The 21,036-nt window shown below is 43.8% G+C and overlaps 1 protein-coding gene across 2 annotated transcripts in view; it reads left to right on the forward strand.

The window, feature by feature from the left end:
- The window catches only part of GALNTL6 (polypeptide N-acetylgalactosaminyltransferase like 6), a 451,077-nt gene that overhangs the window by 28,618 nt on the left and 401,423 nt on the right, over window positions 1-21,036 (forward strand). The window contains exon 2 of one of the 2 annotated variants that reach the window (XM_054204218.1): window positions 10,659-10,689. The exons of the other annotated variant lie outside the window; for it this stretch is intronic. Within the exon in view, the coding sequence (XP_054060193.1) occupies window positions 10,659-10,689 (31 nt within the window). The remainder of the gene's footprint in view (window positions 1-10,658; window positions 10,690-21,036) is intronic. 2 annotated transcript variants of the gene reach the window in all.

The following is a 21,036-nucleotide window of genomic DNA, read 5'->3' on the forward strand; positions in this document are numbered from 1 at the left end:
CTCTTCTGTTCCTATCTATCCGTGTTTAACAGAGTGACTCGCCAGCGCTGAATCCCAGATTTAATCGTCTGGCCTCTGTTGTTTAGATGGGAATGAATTAATCTGGTCGGTGTCTGGCAACTTGTGTAATCACTGAGACTTTTAAGTATTAGTCTTTTTTTTTTTTTTCTTCTGTATTTTGATTTTGAACACCGAAAGAGAATCGATATATGAGGTATTGCGTGGTTAAGAGATTGTTAACATAACTTTGGCTTAGTTTAGGAGTGAAACGGTGATGTTTCACTGCGGGAGCTGTGGGAGAGGAGGGGTTGTGTGCAGGACAGAGCTGGCCCGAAGGTCGCTGTGTGGTGGTGCTGGGCTGCAGCCAACAGCTGGACACGCGGCACACGCCAAGGGAAACTCTACTTTGGCAGGTTTATGTTTGCCTTTTGAAGAACAGGAGCCAAATCAACCAGAGCGCAGTTTTGTCAGTCTGATAGTGCCGTGAGGCTGGTGTTGAGGGTGCGGGAAGAGAGGAGGGGTGGTACATTTCTGTGGGTAATTCCCTGAACTGTCCTAGTGGGAACAGTTATGCTGACAATGTTTCAGTGCCAGCGCAGGAAGGACACGGAGCTGCTGGAGCAGGGCCAGAGGAGGCCCCGGAGATGCTGGGAGGGCTGGAGCCCCTCTGCTGTGGGGACAGGCTGAGAGAGCTGGGGGGGTTCAGCCTGGAGAAGAGAAGGCTCCGGGGAGACCTTCCAGCCCCTTCCAGTCCCTAAAGGGGCTCCAGGAAAGCTGGGGAGGGACTCTGGAGCAGGGAGGGGAGCCGTGGGACGAGGGGGAAGGGTTTTCCACTGACAGAGGGGAGACTGAGATGAGATCTGAGGCAGAAATTCTTGGCTGTGAGGGCGGTGAGCCCCTGGCCCAGGGTGCCCAGAGAAGCTGTGGCTGCCCCATCCCTGGAGGGGTTCAAGGCCAGGTTGGACGGGGCTTGGAGCAACCTGGGCTGGTGGGAGGTGTCCCTGCCCAGGGCAGGGGGTGGCACTGGGGGGGCTTTCAGGTCCCTTCTAACCCAAAGCAATCTATGATTCTGTGATTCTCAGTCAAGCCTGTAGCTGTGGGCTGTGCTGAAGGTAGAACATGTGTTTTACAAGCAGAAAGTCAGGTGTCAGGAACAGGGTTTGGTGAGAAAGTGCCGAGTGAGTACCTTGGGAATTGGCCGGTTCCTGAGGAAGCACAGCAGGAGTGTGAGCCGTGTGCCCTCCGTGTCACCATGCTGCCGGGTCGGGGTAACAGGGAGGAGTGGTGTTAAGGGCCCCTAATCGGCAGTGTGCCACCAACCATGCAGAACTGGTCAAAAGCAGGATCTGTGCCCGATGCTGTCTCCAGAGCTGTTTGGACTGTGTGCGATGTTGTGCCAGGCATGGGAAACAGCCGACGTTATGCACACACAGGCCAGCCAAGGTCATTTAAATCGGATGTGAAACAGCAAAACCAACTTGAGTAATCAGCAAGTTGTGGAGCGCCTTTCTGCAGACACTTGGTGATACATGAAAACCATTCCGAATAAACAAACTCTTTCTCTAAAATGCACGAGCTTGAGTTAGTCCGTAAGTGCACTTCTGTGGAAAGGCAATAATTATTTGTATAGAAGTATTTCATTAAATGAACAGTGTATTGAGTGGGTTAAATTTGCAGTGGTTCTTGACACTTTTTACAGGTTTCTCCCATCTTAAGAATGACAGCAATGAATGCATTTTGCATAGCTATCGACACGCTCTCACTGCGCATTTACTTTTTAAACAGAATCTTTTCCCCTGAAATTACTCAGCGTTGTGGACTAAGTCTTTAACTTTGCTCTATTGCTTGGAATCGTCCTGGCACTGGTAATTTTTAAATTGCCTGAACTGGACCCTTGGGATTTTCTTTGCTGCGATTGTACATCACCGTTCACGAGCTCCTCACCGATGTGGCCCTCACCTGCCGTGGAGTGGCAATCCAATCACCGACAATAGAATCACGCGCTTTAATTTGAAGATGCAAATGCAGTTAGGATAGAATAATGAGTCAGCTCCTCGGTCGTGTAGGTGGTGGCAGCACCACTGACTTCAGCAGACCTGTGCTATTATACATCAAGTGAGAATTTGACTCAAAGCCTGGTTAACGAACTCATTTAACTCCTGTGACTCAGAAATATGACTTTTTTTTTTCTTACTGTAGCATAGAGGGTGAGGTGTATTTAAACAGATTTAATTAACCTGTCTAAATTTGATCATTTGACTAATAGATGTTCCTGTTCATTTAGGGATGAGGCAGAATCATTGTGCTTTCTAATTAAGAACTTAAGGCTGTGTGCCCATTTGAAGTATGTAGTGTTTGGATTAGAAGGGGAGATTTGGAAAGAGAGAGCAAGCCAGCTGAACACTTCATAGAAAGGAACTTGGCCAGGAAGGAAACATAAGCATTGCTGGTTGTTACTGCAGGATAACAACAGATAGATGAGAGATTCTGCTTTTATTCCATGTGTTTTGCAGTGGTCCCGTGTGCGGGTTTGCACACCTGGTGTTTGCCTTCTCGTTCACATTACTCCTCTTTCGATTTCCTTCTTTCTCCTGGTTCTCCCTCTGAGAAGTGAAGCTGTGGGAAGGCTGGGTTTAAGGTTATTTCTTTCAAGAGAGTTCTGATTCATCCCACCTCCGCCTCCAGCTTAAATAAAGCATTTACAATATAATTCTGATTTTTATTCCCCACCCCCTGCCTTCCTCGTTCTCCCCAGTCTCCTGTGCCTGAGAGCTCAGTGCCTCCTTGTCTCCTTTACTCAACTCACCGCCTGCTGCCCTGCCCTTGGTATGTGCTTTACCAATTTCCGTGCTTCCGTGGCATTTCTCTGAGCCATGGGGAAATTCTTTATTTCCCTCCCAGTGGGCAACTTGTTTTCCCTTTGCCGCAATCCGAGCAACTGTTGTCTCTGTCTTGCCCCCCCACCCCCAAACCCATCATCTTGTGCTCTATGAGCTGAAGTGCTATTGCAGATGCTGTCCCTGCCTCGCTCCTGGATGTTCCTGAGTGGTTTCTTTTGCTTCTGATTCCCTCCGCGTGCTCTGGCCTTGTTCCAGCCACTCCTCTTCCTCCCGCCCATCCTCTGCTCTCCTGGGTGCTCCGGAGCTGCTGGGAGGGGGTTCAGGGCAGCACGGATCAGGCAAAATCTTGATGATGCTCTTCCTTTAGGAGCTGATCATGACCATCCTGGTCTGAAAAATATGCTGTCTCTGGCCACTACTGTCATTGTTTCTTGTGTTTGCCTTTTTGTTACAGAAAACTGAGCTTAATTTGTGCTTTTTAGAGCCACTTTCACTCTGCATCCTTGTTTGCCATGCAACAGTGGGATGACTCTTCTGTTCTCTTTATTTCTCTCAGTTGGTGAGATTGATTTTATTTTACAGAAGTTTGCTGTATCAAGAGCTTTGTAGAGAATGTTTTTTTTTCATTTTTTTAGTTACTTAAAAAGTGGGATTTGAAAAGAGTTTTAAAATACAGAGTGAATAATCATTACCCTTCTTGTTCCCCATATCGTTGTTGATTTATAGAGGTTTTCAGACATCTGTCCTGTTTTCTTCTCACTCATCATCTCCCCAAGCTGGAGAATTCCCGTCTATTTCATCTTGCCTCGTAAGAAGCCAGGTTTTGTACTCGTGAACATCTATTCCCAGCACTACTAAAGCTTCTTCAATTAGGAAGGACCAAAATTTTGTGCATCCCATGACTTATCCGGCAGCACAGTGATGTTCTTTAAGTATATCAGCTCACTGTCATTAGGGATCACTGTGATGGGAGCGTTTAGAAGGCTGATTTATCAGGCCAGTTCTAAACTTCAAAAGTAAACGTTACTAAGCTAGGCAGTCACCAAACCCGTACCTCCCGCTCATAGTTTTTGTACATTATTTATCTTTGTCACTGTTTATTCAAAGCAGTTCACGGAGGCCATTATTAACATTCTCTATGATTACAGCTGTCAACTCTGCAAAACTAAATTTTTAGAAAATTTCGAATTTGTGAGATTGAGCAACATAGATCATAAAAAAAAAGCAAAAACAAAACCCAAAAACCGTTGAATTACTGGTACATGGGTAATGCCAGAATAATTTTGGTTGAGGTTAAGGACCAAAAGGCAAAGAACACATGCCGTGACGGATCTTCAGTTGCTGTAAGTTTTTGTAGTTGTAATTTCAGGCCACTGGAGCTACAAAAAATTTACACTGGCTGAGAAACTTCTTAGGTTTTAAAAGTACATCAGCACAACTAGATTCTGTAAACATGGCATTGCAGCAGGCAGGAATAGGATCAGTTTAAGCTGATTTTCTGTAATGAGCAAGTGAAACATTTTTGGTGGGAATTCTGAATATGATGAGCACTTTAGAATAAATAAAAAAAAATTAGGCACGTTGGGCATCAGTTTAAAATATTTTGTCTGTGTTTCTTAACATACATGTACACACATATGTATTTATGTTAACGATATATATTTCTCTCTCTCTCATTAATTTCAGTTACATCAGTCTAACTACAGTATTTTACCCAAATTTCATGGTTTGCATTTTTCAAAGCTAAAATTGTCAGAATATATCTGTAAATAATATATCCATATATATACAGAAATAGAAGTTTTCAAGTAGAGATGGAAAGCTGTGTTTAGAAATTCTTACTAGAACATCAGAATTACTGTGTACAGCATTTTACATATGCCAATGAGAAATGAGGCATTCAAAGATTTAAAAAAATTGAGGAGGGGAAGAAAAAGAAAGTGGCAGCAGCTTGCTAACAATACTTAACAAAGTACTTAAAAACATCCCCACAAAACTTATAATGGGAAAAAATGATACTTTTTTGCATTCAAAATAGAAAGAATTCAAAAAAGTGAATTTAAAGCATCAGCTAATGGAATATGGCATCTGGCAATACTGCCAGACTTGCAAGGAAGAGAGTGAAGTTGCTATGACTTCAAACAAAATGTTCCAGGTTCTTCGGTGATCTAAAATACTTGTGTTTAATTTAAAACAACTCTTAAGAAAAAAAATTTACATTTTCCACTTTCTACTACATCAACCTGAAATTCTCCCCAAGGGGAAAAAAAAGTCAGTTACTTGGAAAGTATTTTGAAAATTCCTAATGAGAGTAAATTATTATAGTTTTTGATTTAAATTTTATCTGTCTCTGTTTCATTATAAAGGGCTGTGAAGCTGTTATCGATATGGATATGCAGCCATTTACAAACTCCTTTAATACTGTCAAATCGGTATTAAGACATTTGACTTCTGTGTAGAACTCAGCTATAGTATATTCTGATCATATTGTAAATTTTGTTGTTGGCCTCAGAATTGTCGTTACCTGATTTCTACAAATATTGTTCTAATTTTCCACATTTTTTTCCTTTAGTCATGCGGCACAAGCTCCATTACATCTGTGCATTGCAATCACAACTGTTTGCAGAATTGACAATGTGGAAGTACATCTGAAAATGACGGGCACAGATTTTCTACTCATGGTACCCAAAAGCCCCTACAGCTGCACATACTAATAACTGAATTGCAAAGTTGGGATGGTTCATCACTACAACGAACTGAATTTTCTTGAAGTAAGGAGCTAGGAATTGAAATGAAACCATATTATACAAAAATACATAAGGTGTTTTAGCTAGCGCTTAAGGATGTCTCCTCTAAAAAGGGAGCTCATCACCTGGAAGTGACAGCTGAATAAAAACACCTAGTCTCATCAGATCATTAAATAATTGCAATCTGCTAATGCGATTCAGCACAAAAAGCCGTGTGTGACTGTAATTTGATGAGGAAAGAGAAAAAAGGAGGTGGCAGCTCAGCCCTGTGGCATGCCGGCAGCGCTGTGCCCTGGTCCCCTCTTCCCGAGCCCTGCCGAGGAGCTGGGGGCTGAGCGGATGGGAGGGCGAGCACGCCGCAGGCCGTGGGAAGTTTCTCTTGTGTTTTGGCAGTCAGAAAAGAGAAACCCCAACCTTCAACCATCCAGCACAACTGCAGAAAAGAGCCCCCAGAATTACAAAGTGCTCAGGAATACATCAAGTTGGAAATGTGGAAGAGGTCTTTAGAAATAAAAATCATGCAGAAATAGCCTGTCAGAGCAGTAAAAAAGGGGTAAAGAATCCTTGAAGATGATGTTTGACCAGTTTATGAAGTAGATTAAACAGTTTTTCAGGTAATAGGCAGCTGGAGTCTGTGTCTTGGGGGTTCCCATGCTGTTTCTACCCTACAAAATACCGAATTGTATTGAAGGCACGCTTAAAATACACTCCAAAAAGTAGAGATGCCACAGAAATGCCCAAGGGCTAATCTGTTTAATATTAAAGATTTTAGTTGGACAACATAGTTAAAAATACAAACACAAGTCGTGTTTTTAAAAGACTTTCTAAATCAGTATTTTGGAGCTTGGCATTGTACTGCGCTGGATGCCTCTATCCCCACAGCTTTGTGGAAGTTCGGGGTGTCAGCCCCTTGTGCGGTTGTACGTTCTTTCATTTCTGATTGGGTTTGATTTAATTATGTTAGGTTTCTTTGAAACTGCCAAGTTACTCTGTGTGATAATACAGATCTCTTATGCATAGGGGGCTGCAGACTTTGCATAAATATTCAGAAAGGGAATTCTAATAAGCAGATTTACTATGCGTGCCAGGAACAATAATTTACAACCTAATACCAACCAACTGTGTTTCAGGACACAATTAGTGAATTAGGTGTCAGCACTTACATATTTCAGTGATGGTTATGTACTTTTTAAGAAGTCTTCTAAGCTCCTACATGCTATTTAGGTACCTAATTATTATAGGAAATCTGCCTCCTGATTTTTAAGTCTGTTCGGTATCATTAAAAAAAAGTCAGTAAAGAGGAGGGCAGCTTGCTAGCAGTATAAATCATGGAAATTAATTTATAAGAAATAGAATCACAGACTGGTTTGGGTGGGAAGGGACCTTAAAGCCCCCCCAGTGGCACCCCCTGCCCTGGGCAGGGACACCTCCCACCAGCCCAGGTTGCTCCAAGCCCCGTCCAACCTGGCCTTGAACCCCTCCAGGGATGGGGCAGCCACAGCTTCTCTGGGCACCCTGGGCCAGGGGCTCACCGCCCTCACAGCCAAGAATTTCTGCCTCAGATCTCATCTCAGTCTCCCCTCTGTCAGTGGAAAACCCTTCCCCCTCGTCCCACGGCTCCCCTCGCTGCTCCAGAGTCCCTCCCCAGCTTTCCTGGAGCCCCTTGAGGGACTGGCAGGGGCTGAGGTCTCCCTGGAGCAGAAGGAATAGCATATACAAAAGGCAATATACAGGTGAGGCATAGGATTGACTTTTAAATGCTACAAAGTGCTTTGTTCTGGTCTGACAGGAGTAATTGCAGTGAGGAGCCCTTTACCTGTAGGGCACGAGCTCACATTGACCACTGGTCATTGCTCGCTGGCCACTAGCTGCAGGAGGTGCCAGGTCCAGCTTCCAACAGACGAAACCTTGTTTGTGTAGGGAGAATTGCAATCCCAGAGGTGGAGATGCTCAAAATCACTAACAATTATTCAACAACTTTTTTTTTTTTTTATAGACATAGTTTGATCTACCTTCAATCGTTTCCCCGACCCAGATTATAGGAGAAAGAGAGGCTTATTTTTCAGCATGACTGAGAACCGGTTCGTATTACTTTAGGGAGTCTGACTAATAATTCGCGAGCGAGAAGCTGGAGTGATCTGAAAGGTTCAGGAAAAGAGAGTACTTTTTCTTTATGAGTTACTGAATATAAAAGACTGATTATGTCTTTTGTTTTTGTGGGGGACAGAACTCATCATCGCAACAAGACCAACACCATCAATCCGAACAACAAAAATATTCTGTCGTAGCTTGAGGTTGCGTAGTTGTTCAGCTCCTTTCTCTAGACTGAAATAATCTGATGTAGTATTGAGACTGCCACTAAGAATTGTTAATGTATAATTTATCCTTGCAATTAAAAAGCATTTTTAACCAAGTGTCACAACACAGTGACAAGTAAATTAGGCTGTGATTTACATTACAGTGCTTTGCCACTTGATTTAGTGTCACTCTGGAAGAACTGACAAACAGCCCCAGCGGAGTAAGACAGTGCTTTCCGTACAGAATGAATTCATTTCCCATGTGTTAGCAAGGATTGAAAGATAGTTGCTGCCTGCTACTGAAACAATGATTCATATTTCTTGTTTGTTTTCTAAAATGTTAAGCAACACAATAGCAAACTTTAGACAGAAAGAATACTCCGGTCAGACACAGTGATGGATAACTCGGTGTTTTTATAAAATAAAACTTGGTTTAATACCTTAAGGCTTTTTTTCTTGTTGTAGGAAGAAAGAAAGATGAATTTGTTTATTTCATATTTTCCTTAGTCATTGTCTAAAACTGGGAGCTTTGGAATGTCAGAATATGAAGAAGTGAGGTTAAATGCTGCTAAATGAAACTCACCAAATGCAAGTTAGGTGAAACACTGTTGGCGTTGGATTGAGAAAAATACAGTCCCTTAAATATCGTCAGTCATATCAAATATTCACTAATTAGTATTTCGAGATATCATTCACTGTTGGCTTTGGATGCTTCCATTTTTAGTCATCTTATCTTCTTTCCAATGAATAAAATAACATTATAGAAAATAACGGTGAAACTATAATGCTGGTGAGATTTTTGTTGAGGGGAAAAGGAGGAAAGAATTCCCATACAATGAGCTAAAGGAGTCAGTCATTCTCCTCACTAGCTATAGTTCGCTGTTTCTAGGGAAACTATACCAACAGTGGTGGAGTGAGATTTCCCAGTTTGCTCCGTCGGTACTTGCTCTGCTCCAGTGTCTGGCAGCAGCTGCATGAACTCCTGGGTGTGCTGGCAGTGCGAGCAGCATTCTCGGTCCGGGAGGTGACGTGGTAGTTGCAGTCACGAGAGGTGGTTAAGAAAGACCGTTCCTGCAGCAGGAAGGAACTTCCATTGTTGTGAGATATTCACAGTCTTCAATCCTTTAATCCACACTTCTTCCCTCTCCTCACGTTAAAAAAAAAAAAAGGCAGATTCAATTGTTGATTAATTATGTACATTTCATGGACATGTTGTTCATCACTCACGCAGTTGCTGGAGGTACCAGATCTCCAGGAAAATGTCTGTGCAAGTGGATGGCGTTCGGTAGTTCACTGACGGCTCACTTCTGCAGTGCTCTTCAGCTGCCTGTAGCTAAAGGACAGAGCAGGGAGGAAAAATACCATAAGAGTCCACCCACGACTGTTATGTTAAAACAAGCTTTCACAGTCCTTAAAATCAGCCAAACGTTTTGTTTTACAAATACATCTTGTTGGAAGTATAGAAGAAAAACGCATTATGATTTAACTGGGTCTTTTTTTTTTTTATCTTGCACTGCAAGAAAATTATCGTTTGGAAAGAGGTGGTGTTGTAGGGAGGAAGAATCGTGTGTGCGCGTAGGTAGCACGTTAAGCATTTGTGGGCGCCTTGGAGTGGCTTTAGCAGTAGTCTTTTATACAAGGGAGGAGGTCTTGCTGTAGAAGACAAAAGCATTATTATGATTGCATCCAAACAGTTGTTAGGTGAGATGGAGGGACCCTGGCGTATTTGAGTGCTTTGCCAGATAATACGAAGTGGATCTGGTGTCAGTGAATTGGTAACGTACTTTTCTCTGTAACCAAACGTTGGAGAGGTGTGTCCTGCTTGGCACTACTGGAGGAGGTTCGGAAAAGCCAGTGGGCAGAAACTCTTCCAGGTGGGATAAAATGAGGTTTGTGCCTTTGTATCGGCTTGTCTTGTGTCTTGCTCTGTGAATCGCATTCTGCCGTATTCAGGTGAGCTCCCTGAAGACAAGGCAGGTATGTATTCTGGTTGCTTGCTTTTCTGCAGGTAGTCTTGGTTTCACGTCCTGAAGGGTGGGAAGATCCCTGGGTGGTACAGGGATTTTTCTCCCTGGCTCCTTTTATGTCCCCTTCAACGACAAAAAACTGACAACAAATCAATCTCATCCAAATGGTTGCAGAGAAGTTAAAAAAGGTGACGCTAATTCCACATACTAAGCACATGAACTGCCTTTCCCAGTCAATTATCACAGCAGATGTTCATACACAAATGACAAACACACAACATCAGCTGAAAACCAGTAGGTACGAGCTCTGCAGGACTTGCCGTGACCTGCTCACTCTAAGGTCACAACCTCTGAAGAGCCTGCAAGGAAAGAAGTGTTTCTCACAGTTCACAAAAGCTAGTTGCAAACCAGAGTCTGAGCAAATGATGTCAGTTTTGGCAAAAAATGTAATCCTTTATGTCACAAAGTGATTTGGCATTACCATGACTTGGGCTCAAGTGGCAGCTATTGTTGTACAAAATACAGATAGTAAGTGGACAGGTCACGTGCCCAATGGTATTTCCAAGAACGTTTTCTTCATGAGGGGTTACCGCTGCTCTTCTCATTCATCTGCTGTAGCCTTAGTACCTTAAACAAGTGTCCTCAAAGATCCTGAAACGAATTGACTACATTTGGAACACATTACCTGGCTTTTTTTTTCCCCAGGGAACATTAATTCAGCCCTAAATACAAATTCTTAGCTGGGACTTGCTATACAAGATCTTGTTAGCCAAAGGTCTTGCACGCCAGAAGAAGTATGGCCCCAAGAAGGCCAGATGGTGTTTCTGGTGAAGCTCACGTGCAGCAGTGGTGTCTCCTGAGTTCTCAGGCTGGTGGCTGGAGAACTTTGCATGCGTAAGGCGAGGTGTGCCTTGATGTCGGCTGCTCCGGAGCACTGTCAGCCAGAAATGAAAGCATCAAAAAGTGAATTTTCCTTCCTGAGGGAATTTCCTTCCGTTCCTGCATGTGCTGTCGGCGAAGTCAATAACAGAGCTGGCTCCAGAGCTGCAAGTTCAGTCCTTTTGGTCTTGCCTGTGCAAAAGTCAGGGAGCAGAGCAGTGGTGGGATGGAGCGAGAGCGGTTACGATACACTGATAGGTCTTTATGAGGAGAGCTCTGCACTCCGTCACCATGAAGGAAACACTTCTGTGACCTGCCCAACAAGAACAACATCTTTTTGCACATTTTGTAGCTCCTGGAAGTTACTGATTTTAAAAAGGTTTTTTTGGGTTCTTTGCTTGGTTTTTTTCCCCCTCTCCTTTGAATTCTCATAGGATTCTTCTTTGGATGTTGACGATGTAATATGTCGAAAAGATACTTAACATAAATGGAGCAGTGCCCCTTTGGTACCTTTTTTTTTCTGGGTGATCTGATATAAAGTAATAGAGGCATAAATCCAGATGTGTGGTCAGCTTTGTAAAGAGAGAATTTCATACTGAAAAGCCGGGTCAACCAATGCCTCTTCTTTCCCAATTTTGGTATTAGAAAGATATATTTTGTATTAAAAAGAAAGTAGGTAAGTCCTCCTTTCGAAAGCTATGAATTATTGTTGAGAACACAGAAGCCAAGTTTGATATTGCTGATTTTTATAGATGAAACTTAAAAGGTAGCCAGACTTTTTGATTTTCTGGGCTTAAATTAATGAGAGGGGTTATTTGTACTGTGTTCTCCTTGGTAACTTGCACTCGTCTTGACTTGTGCCCTCTTCTGTTTCTCTCCATGGCAAAGGTCAGCATTACAGAAAACCTCTCTTTCTAAAGTGATTGTATTGTGCTGTTGATTTATGCATTAAATATGTCTGTGTTATTGTGTGATGTAAGCTAGATTATATAAGGGACGCTACCTGAATGTATATTGTTTTCTCAAGGTACTTGAGAAATAATTGTATTTTTACAGTGTTAGTACCAGAAAATGTGAAAAAACAGAATACGGGTAGCAATAAATAGAAAAGGAAAGTCTTGTAGTGTGTCTTAAGGACTGAATAGAGGAGCTGCTGGCAAGCTGCTGAGGCGAGGGACTGATTTATTTCTGGTGTTTGTGTGTGACAGAGAGACGGAGAGATTGGCGGACTTACATTTAACACTGTACTTATAAGAACAAAATACAAGAAATATTAAAAGAGACTCTAGTTTAAACTAACTGTCTGGAGGCACAAACTGGTGTCTTCATCCCTTTATTCCTGCGTTACTCTAAAGAGCTAAGAACTGTGTGGCATTTAGTGAGAATTAACTGCTTGGAGCTGAGCCCGATACTTCTGCCAGACCGTGTGTGGTTTGCATGTTTGTGTACAAAATAACCCGCTTATCTACTGCGATTTATTTTATGAGTGTGAGCGCGTTTGCTGGTGCAGTTAGGGCGGGTTAGAAAGAGAAAAGATGCAGTGGGAAGGGAACAAAAAATGAAAGCGGTGAGGCAGGAGACTTCAGGAGACAGGTGATGTGGCAATTGCAGGAAATAATCCTCCTGAAAAAAAGAAAACACCTTTATTACCAACGGAAAGCCCAAGGTGCCTGGGGCTGATAAAGCGTGTAAAAGAAAGAAAATGACGGTGCCTTTGAGTTTTCCGCTACAAAGGAGGTTACAGGACCTTCGGCACAGGACATGGACAAAGAAGGAGAAAGCAAAAGGAAGGTGAAGCAATTTTCTCTCGGGATTGCTTGGCATGTTTCTATTTAGTGTTTTAAAATACAGACTAAATGCACTCATTCCACTGCCACAAGTATGGTTATAAGCCATGAAAATCAAGAGGGAAGTTTCTGAGATACGTTTCTTCCACACCAACAATTTGAGAGGGTGATAGGGGAGAAACAGGCATTTAAGAATTAATAAACAAAATATTTTACAAAATATATCAAAGCAGATATAATTTCCAAGCCAGTTTATTTTGAATTGAATATATCACACGTTGGTAATTTTTACTTAACCTCAGCTTAAGCAAACTAGAGTGCATGCTCTTTCCTAAAAATTGTTAGATTATTCTTAAATGATAGGAACATTTGCCATACTGTTGGCGTATGATAGGAGCTTTACTTACAGAAGACGTACTGCGAGTACCTTGTTGAGTTATGTGATTATATATCCTTAGAGCTGTTTCATATGTGGTTAATGACAGGGAGTTTGAAGGCATTTAAGTTTGTACAATGCAAAGACAGACAAAAGAAGGAAAGGGTTTGCATTATTAGTATTGGTGGTTTAGTCAAGTCTTGGGAACAGCAGAACAGCACTGATTTGGAGGGGATAAAAACTTGATAAATGTCGGGATAAATTGTTTAACTACAAAATTGGTATTAAGTGGTATGAAATCGTGCTGCTGTACTCTCAGATTCACCAGTTTGTTTCTACGTCCTGGTCTTTCATTCTTTTCCGAGTAAGTGTCTTTTGTCCTAAAGTTTCTCCGCATGCCCCTCTGGCGCGCAATGGAGCTCCTCAGCATTGTGTTATAAACACGCTGACAAGTTGCACCACAACTTCTCAGTGCCTGAGGAACATGGAATTGCAAACCATGCCGTGACGTGATGTCTTGGGCGTTGGAAGGCTCCGGGCTGGGCCACATAGCGTGCCGGGAAGGTTCCTCTGGGGGCAACGGGCACCTCAGCCACTCTGGCCAGAGAAGCCACTTTCTGAGTACAAGATGTTGATGCTGAGTGTGGAAACATGCAAGGAGGTAGATAAACCTCAAAAAAAAAAATCAGTGATGTAAGCTATTTGATTGTAGACTGAAGCAGAGCGGGGAATTGTCTGGTGGTTGGCGTGGAGGTGGAAACCACTCGCAGAGCAGAGGCCGGGGGAGAGGTCTGCAGTCTCCCAGCTGACAGCAGTGCCTGGCTGGACGAGCGTGGTCCGTCTGCTCCCATCCAGCTCAGAAAAGGGCTGCAGACCGCGCAAATGGGAGCAACTTGACATTTTGTAGATGTTGCGGGTGGAAGCGATGCACTTTACTCATAGAGAGAAGCAGCAATACATTTATTGATATAAAACAGAGATTTAACAAAGTTTCATGGTAAATGCAACAGTGTTTAAACAAGATTTGGGATGGCAAGGCACACTTAGTTATTTACTGCACCGAGGACAGGGTCAGACAGAGCTGTCAGGGGGACCCTCCCGTTGAGTCACGAGGTTCAGAAAGGACCCCCAGCTTTCTAAACTCCTCAGAGAGGAGTCTGGGTGCGGCTGGATCCAGTCCTAGTCTCAGACTTGGTCAACAGTTTATTTCTAAAGGATTAGATACGTGCAGTCAGTCCTTTATATCACTTAGCTAAGATTTCAAAGTTTACATGCTATCAGTCGCTTACTGAGGATCTGTTGTGGCAAGGAGTCTCCCCATCTCGAGAAGTAAATGTAACCTTGAGCAGCGTTCCTCCTTGAGGGGAGACCCTGGCGTGCAGCCGCTGCTGTGCAGGAGAGCTCAAAGAGCTTTTGGGCTGTTCACTATTTATGGGGGTGAGATGATTGACCTATAGTCGTATTTGCATATTGACCACAGTACCGGCATTGCTCAAGTTGGCCCTTGGCTATTGTGTTGTTATCTGTCTCCTGGAAACCACGTTGAGCCCGGTGCAGCCGTCACAACTACCTGCACCCATTGTGACCACCACGGGCGGTCATCGCTTGGGCAGAGTTACTGGAGGTACCGGTCAGGCTGGCGTCTGGGCAGGGGAGCACACCGCCGCAGGAGAGCGGAGGAGAGCTGAGGCAGGCAGGCGCTGGTGGCTGCTGGGAGCCCCTGCGGAGGACACGGCCCAGCTCGGCGCTTTCCCACGGTGGCTCTCCCAGGCTCCATCCCTGCTCCCTGGAGAAGGTGTCCAGCGCCATCCAGAGCGTCAGGGAGCTTTCTTGCCCACGAAGGAGGGATCAGGCGTTGTATGACTGCAGGCTTAGTCAGCCATTGCAAATGCAAGCTCTGCCTTTGCTGTTTTGCCACAAGCAGGTCGCTCCCAGGCTGACGGAGGGAAAAACAAGAGTCGCTTATTGTAGGAAAATACAAACTTATACAAATGTGCGCGTGGGGAGACATCTCGCTGGGAAACTAACGGCAAGTAATAACACAAGGAGAAATGTTTGCCTGTGAGAAAGAGCAGTATTGTGTGTTTTCAAGACCTAAGCTTACAATTACATTTGTTATGCAATCAAAATCATGCTTTTTAAATGGCATTCTTTCTAATTGTAGAAAATTTATTGTGTTGCTAGATTCTTATAGTGTATCTGAAATCTCAGAGTGGTACTTTGAGCATTTGCCAGTTTATATTAGGAGAAGTAACTGCAGTCTTTCATTCCCTTTTCTCCGTTTCCCTTTTCTCCATTTATCTTTCCAGGGAAAAGCATGGGAGAGTCTATGTTTCTAAGCATTGTTCATCACGGCGCGTAACATCCCAGCCACAAGAGACTCTAATGTTTAATGCCAGAGAGGAGGAACGAGTCAGTCTCTTGTGGAACTGAAACCCGGGAGATAGAAAGTATGGGATGTCTGGGATAGATGTTAATGTTTGGTATTTGTAACACTACTAATTGTTTTGTTTATAAATGCACTTTATGTTAGCTGAGAGAGAGAAATAAGCGGTAATAGGAAGCATGTCATAAAACTATCTCATCTTGAATTCTTAGTTTTTAAATTTACTCCAATAATCTACTAGTTGTAGTTTGGTTGCAGAGTCACAAGTTCCAGCCATTTAAAAAAATTTGACAGCCTTAACAATTTTATACTACTCGCTTCCAATTTAAAAAAAACAGTATTCCAAAGGCATCCAGAATTGCAGGTAAACACTTAAAACACCTGTACCAGATTTTAAGTGGTATAAAGTGTTGTAATTTTACTGACTTCAGAATTAACTCTAATGTGTTGAGAAACTAAACTGTCTCTTCACTTTGAATCTTCAATAATTTATCACAGTAGCTGAGCTCAGGGAAAGCTGCTGTTAGACTCCACAAACCTAAAAGAAAATGCAAAAACCGTAGGGGGGGAATTCAAATGAATGTTTACAATAATTGATGTTTGACATCCTGTTTGTGAGCAAAAATGTCTATTGGTGCAGTTTCTGTAATGGAAAAGGCATTCTGTTTTAAAACTCGGAAGGACTTCAGAAGCTGCTTGAGGAGACACTGAACAGCTTCTGGTGAATCTTCTTAGGAGAAGAAATTCTTCAACGTTTGGTCTTTCAGTAGCAGCTGCTCTAATGATTTTTCTGCTGTTGCAATGTAATTTTTGACACACCTTATTAAAATACAATGGTTGTAAGTTCTATCGCTGACGCAAATCATTAGCATGAATACCATTATAAAACTTCTCTTTCTGTTCCCTCAAGTTCAAGTAAGGGACAGATGTGATGCTGATTGCTGCCTTCCAAGGGCGTAAATGCTGGAGAGTCGTTGGACTTAGAGCAGGTGTATTGGTAGCATTGGAATCTTTTGTGGGAATTCTTCCACACTGAAAGCAGGGCCAGCAAGAAGGGCTTTTCTCCCATTAACTAGTGCTGCTGTCTGGTAGGAGGTGATGATGTCTGGTAGGAGATGATGTCTGGTAGGAGATGATGTCTGGTAGAAGATGCTGTCTGGTAGGAGATGATGCTGTCTGGTAGGAGATGATGCTGTCTGGTAGGAGATGATGCTGTCTGGTAGGAGATGCTGTCTGGTAGGAGATGCTGTTTGGTAGGAGATGATGCTGTCTGGTAGGAGATGATGCTGTCTGGTAGGAGATGCTGTCTGGTAGGAGATGATGCTGTCTGGTAGGAGATGATGTCTGGTAGAAGATGCTGTCTGGTAGGAGGTGATGCTGTCTGGTAGGAGGTGATGCTGTCTGGTAGGAGATGCTGTCTGGTAGAAGATGCTGTCTGGTAGGAGATGATGCTGTCTGGTAGGAGATGCTGTCTGGTGGGAGATAATGCTGTCTGGTAGGAGATGATGTCTGGTAGGAGATGATGCTGTTTGGTAGGAGATGATGCTGTCTGGTAGGAGGTGATGCTGTCTGGTAGGAGATGCTGTCTGGTAGAAGATGCTGTCTGGTTGGAGATGATGCTGTCTGGTAGGAGATGCTGTCTGGTAGAAGATGCTGTCTGGTAGGAGATGATGCTGTCTGGTAGGAGATGATGTCTGGTAGAAGATGCTGTCTGGTTGGAGATGATGCTGTCTGGTAGGAGATGATGCTGTCTGGTAGGAGATGATGCTGTCTGGTAGGAGATGCTGTCTGGTAGGAGATGCTGTTTGGTAGGAGATGATGCTGTCTGGTAGGAGATGATGCTGTCTGGTAGGAGATGATGCTGTTTGGTAGGAGATGATGCTGTCTGGTAGGAGATGCTGTTTGGTAGGAGATGATGCTGTCTGGTAGGAGATGATGCTGTCTGGTAGGAGATCCTGTCTGGTAGGAGATGATGCTGTCTGGTAGGAGATGATGTCTGGTAGAAGATGCTGTCTGGTAGGAGGTGATGCTGTCTGGTAGGAGGTGATGCTGTCTGGTAGGAGGTGATGCTGTCTGGTAGGAGATGCTGTCTGGTAGGAGATGCTGTCTGGTAGGAGATGATGCTGTCTGGTAGGAGATGCTGTCTGGTAGGAGATGATGCTGTCTGGTAGGAGATGATGTCTGGTAGAAGATGCTGTCTGGTAGGAGGTGATGCTGTCTGGTAGGAGGTGATGCTGTCTGGTAGGAGATGCTGTCTGGTAGAAGATGCTGTCTGGTAGGAGATGATGCTGTCTGGTAGGAGATGCTGTCTGGTGGGAGATAATGCTGTTTGGTAGGAGATGATGCTGTCTCGTAGGAGGTGATGCTGTCTGGTAGGAGATGCTGTCTGGTAGAAGATGCTGTCTGGTTGGAGATGATGCTGTCTGGTAGGAGATGCTGTCTGGTAGAAGATGCTGTCTGGTAGGAGATGATGCTGTCTGGTAGGAGATGATGCTGTCTGGTAGGAGATGCTGTCTGGTAGGAGATGATGCTGTCTGGTAGAAGATGCTGTCTTGTAGGAGATGATGCTGTCTGGTAGGAGATGCAGTCTGGTAGGAGATGCTGTCTGGTGAGAGATGATGCTGTCTGGTAGGAGATGATGCTGTCTGGTGGGAGATGCTGTCTGGTGGGAGGTGCTGTCTGGTAGGAGATGATGCTGTCTGGTAGGAGATGATGCTGTCTGGTAGGAGATGCTGTCTGGTAGGAGATGATGCTGTCTTGTAGGAGATGATGCTGTCTGGTAGGAGATGCAGTCTGGTAGGAGATGGTGCTGTCTGGTAGGAGATGCTGTCTGGTAGGAGATGATGCTGTCTGGTGGGAGATGATGCTGTCTGGTGGGAGATGATGCTGTCTGGTGGGAGATGATGCTGTTTTGTAGGAGATGATGCTGTCTGGTGGGAGATGATGCTGTCTGGTGGGAGATGATGCTGTTTTGTAGGAGATGATGCTGTCTGGTGGGAGATGATGCTGTCTGGTAGGAGATGCTGTCTGGTAGATGATGCTGTCTGGTGGGAGATGATGCTGTCTGGTGGGAGATGATGCTGTCTTGTAGGAGATGATGCTGTCTGGTAGGAGATGATGCTGTCTGGCAGGAGGTGATGCTGTCTGGCAGGAGGTGATGCTGTCTTGTAGGAGATGATGCTGTCTGGTGGGAGATGATGCTGTCTGGTGGGAGATGATGCTGTCTGGTAGGAGATGCTGTCTGGTAGGAGATGATGCTGTCTGGTAGGAGATGATGTCTGGTAGGAGATGATGCTGTCTGGTAGGAGATGATGCTGTCTGGTAGGAGATGCTGTCTGGTAGGAGATGCTGTCTGGTAGGAGATGATGCTGTCTGGTAGGAGGTGATGCTGTCTTGTAGGAGATGATGCTGTCTGGTTGGAGATGATGCTGTCTGGTAGGAGATGCTGTCTGGTAGGAGATGATGCTGTCTTGTAGGAGATGATGCTGTCTGGTGGGAGATGATGCTGTCTGGTGGGAGATGCTGTCTGGTGGGAGATGCTGTCTGGTGGGAGATGATGCTGTCTGGTGGGAGATGATGCTGTCTGGTAGGAGATGCTGTCTGGTAGGAGATGATGCTGTCTGGTAGGAGATGCTGTCTGGTAGGAGATGATGCTGTCTGGTGGGAGATGATGCTGTCTGGTAGGAGATGCTGTCTGGTGGGAGATGATGCTGTCTGGTGGGAGATGATGCTGTCTGGTGGGAGATGATGCTGTCTGGTGGGAGATGATGCTGTCTGGTAGGAGATGATGCTGTCTGGTGGGAGATGATGCTGTCTGGTAGGAGATGATGCTGTCTGGTAGGAGATGATGCTGTCTGGTGGGAGATGATGCTGTCTGGTAGGAGATGATGCTGTCTGGTAGGAGATGATGCTGTCTGGTAGAAGATGCCGTGTGCAGAAGACTCAGTAAAGAAAGTATGGGCATAAAAAAGGTCAGTGGAATATGCAGAGCTTTCAGGCTGGAAACAGGACTACATTAATAAGAATTAAGATTTTTGCTTTTACAGTAGAAGAAAAAAAGCCAAAATAAACTTACAGGTGAAAACGCTGAAATAGAAGGTCTGGCCTAAGCAGAAAATGTTGTCTCTCTACATGAAGGGCTCTTTAAGCAATTTTGCCATTTTTAGTCAGTGTCTAAGCAATATAGTCCCTGGAGCCTTTAGAGTGATTTAATTTATCCTAAACAGGATTAGGTCTGACAGTCAACAGAGGAAAGAAAGAAACCAGCAGATGTATGCAGTTGTAATTTGTAATCTGGATTACGCAGAAACTCCAGTGAGGAAATAAGTATGTTCTTTATAGATACTTGAAAGTGAATCTGCAGTACTCATAGTAAAATCTTGCAAACTGTAGAAGTATACAAAAAATTGCCAAATGAAGAAGAAGAAAAAAAGAAGGACTTTGCAGATAAGGCAGTTATTTTGATGCTGTGATAATAAAAGAAGATCTGCAGGAGAAGAGTAACGGCGCTGCATTAATGAGTTCCAAAGGAGAGAGAATGGCCGAAAAAAAAAAGCGTTAACTTACAGTTGCCCCAGATGTAGGACTTTTAATTGGGGCTGCATTCGCTGTTCTTGAGGACAATGAGTAAGGGTTTGGTTCTGGGTTTTATGAAGACATCAGCTGGGGTGCCTCAACAGTTTTATTCTGAATATCATCCCTGCAGTGTTGTGCAATTGATGGCATTCTGTCCTTTCTCTCTTGATCTTTCCGTGGTCAGGTCACTTCTCTCTGAGACCAGGATGGTGACCGAGAGAGACAGGCACCTGCTGTAATGAGCAAAGATACAGATATTGGAAGGTTGTAAGCTAACATGCAATATTTAGGTAATTTTGCTGTGTGATTTCGCTCTTCTCCACCCCCCTGAGTGGATATATTTAACTGAAGCCTATTTAGTAAGTAAAGGCTGCTTCATTTTTTTATTTTTTTTTAAGTGAAAGGCTGTTGTTCGGTTGGAAATGGGCTGTGCTTTCTATACCTCGTTCAGAAGGCTCACTCACACGCAAGCATACAAGCGTCTGCTTTTTTCTGCATGCAGGTGCTGGAGCGGTTCTGTGAGAATATGAACTCTTCATTGTTTGAATTGGAGATACCTGTGATGCTGCACAGATTGCAAAACCAAACAAATAAAAACCCAGCCAGACAATGGCCGACATGCTTGTAGTAAAGGAACAGAGTTCTGAAACTGTAATCCATAAATTTTGCTGTGAAATTTCTGTTTCTGTGATCTGCTGTGAAACTTCTAAGTTGACTTGCTGGTCAGTGAGAGATCTGGATGGCAATCCTAGTAAGAATTTTGTTCTTTATTTCTGGTGGCTAATATTTATGAGTTTTTAGACAAAACCAGCAGAGAGACAATTCCACAGTGCTTTCAATAAAAATTAAAGATATAAACTTCACGTTTGGAGAGAAGGGGGGGAAATAAAATCTCCTCAAACCATAACCTGTGTCCCAGAGAAGAACAGGAGTTTTGCGTGCAGTGAACACATTAGCTACGCGTGCTAATGCAACACTGTCAGCACGGTCATCTCCAGCCGTAGTGAAGTATGTTCCACATTTTAGGCTTATCTAAATTTGTTAATTAAATACTGCATTTTATATTTGAAAAAGTATGTTTTCTGAGCATTAAGGACTAACAAGTGTGACACGCTGCTTATCTTCTAGTCATCAGCAATTTGTCTTCAACCAAATTGTAATGGAAGCCGCTGCTCTTTCCTG

Source organism: Rissa tridactyla, chromosome 5 (genome assembly GCF_028500815.1).
Source record: "Rissa tridactyla isolate bRisTri1 chromosome 5, bRisTri1.patW.cur.20221130, whole genome shotgun sequence".
Classification (NCBI taxonomy): Eukaryota; Metazoa; Chordata; class Aves; order Charadriiformes; family Laridae; genus Rissa; species Rissa tridactyla.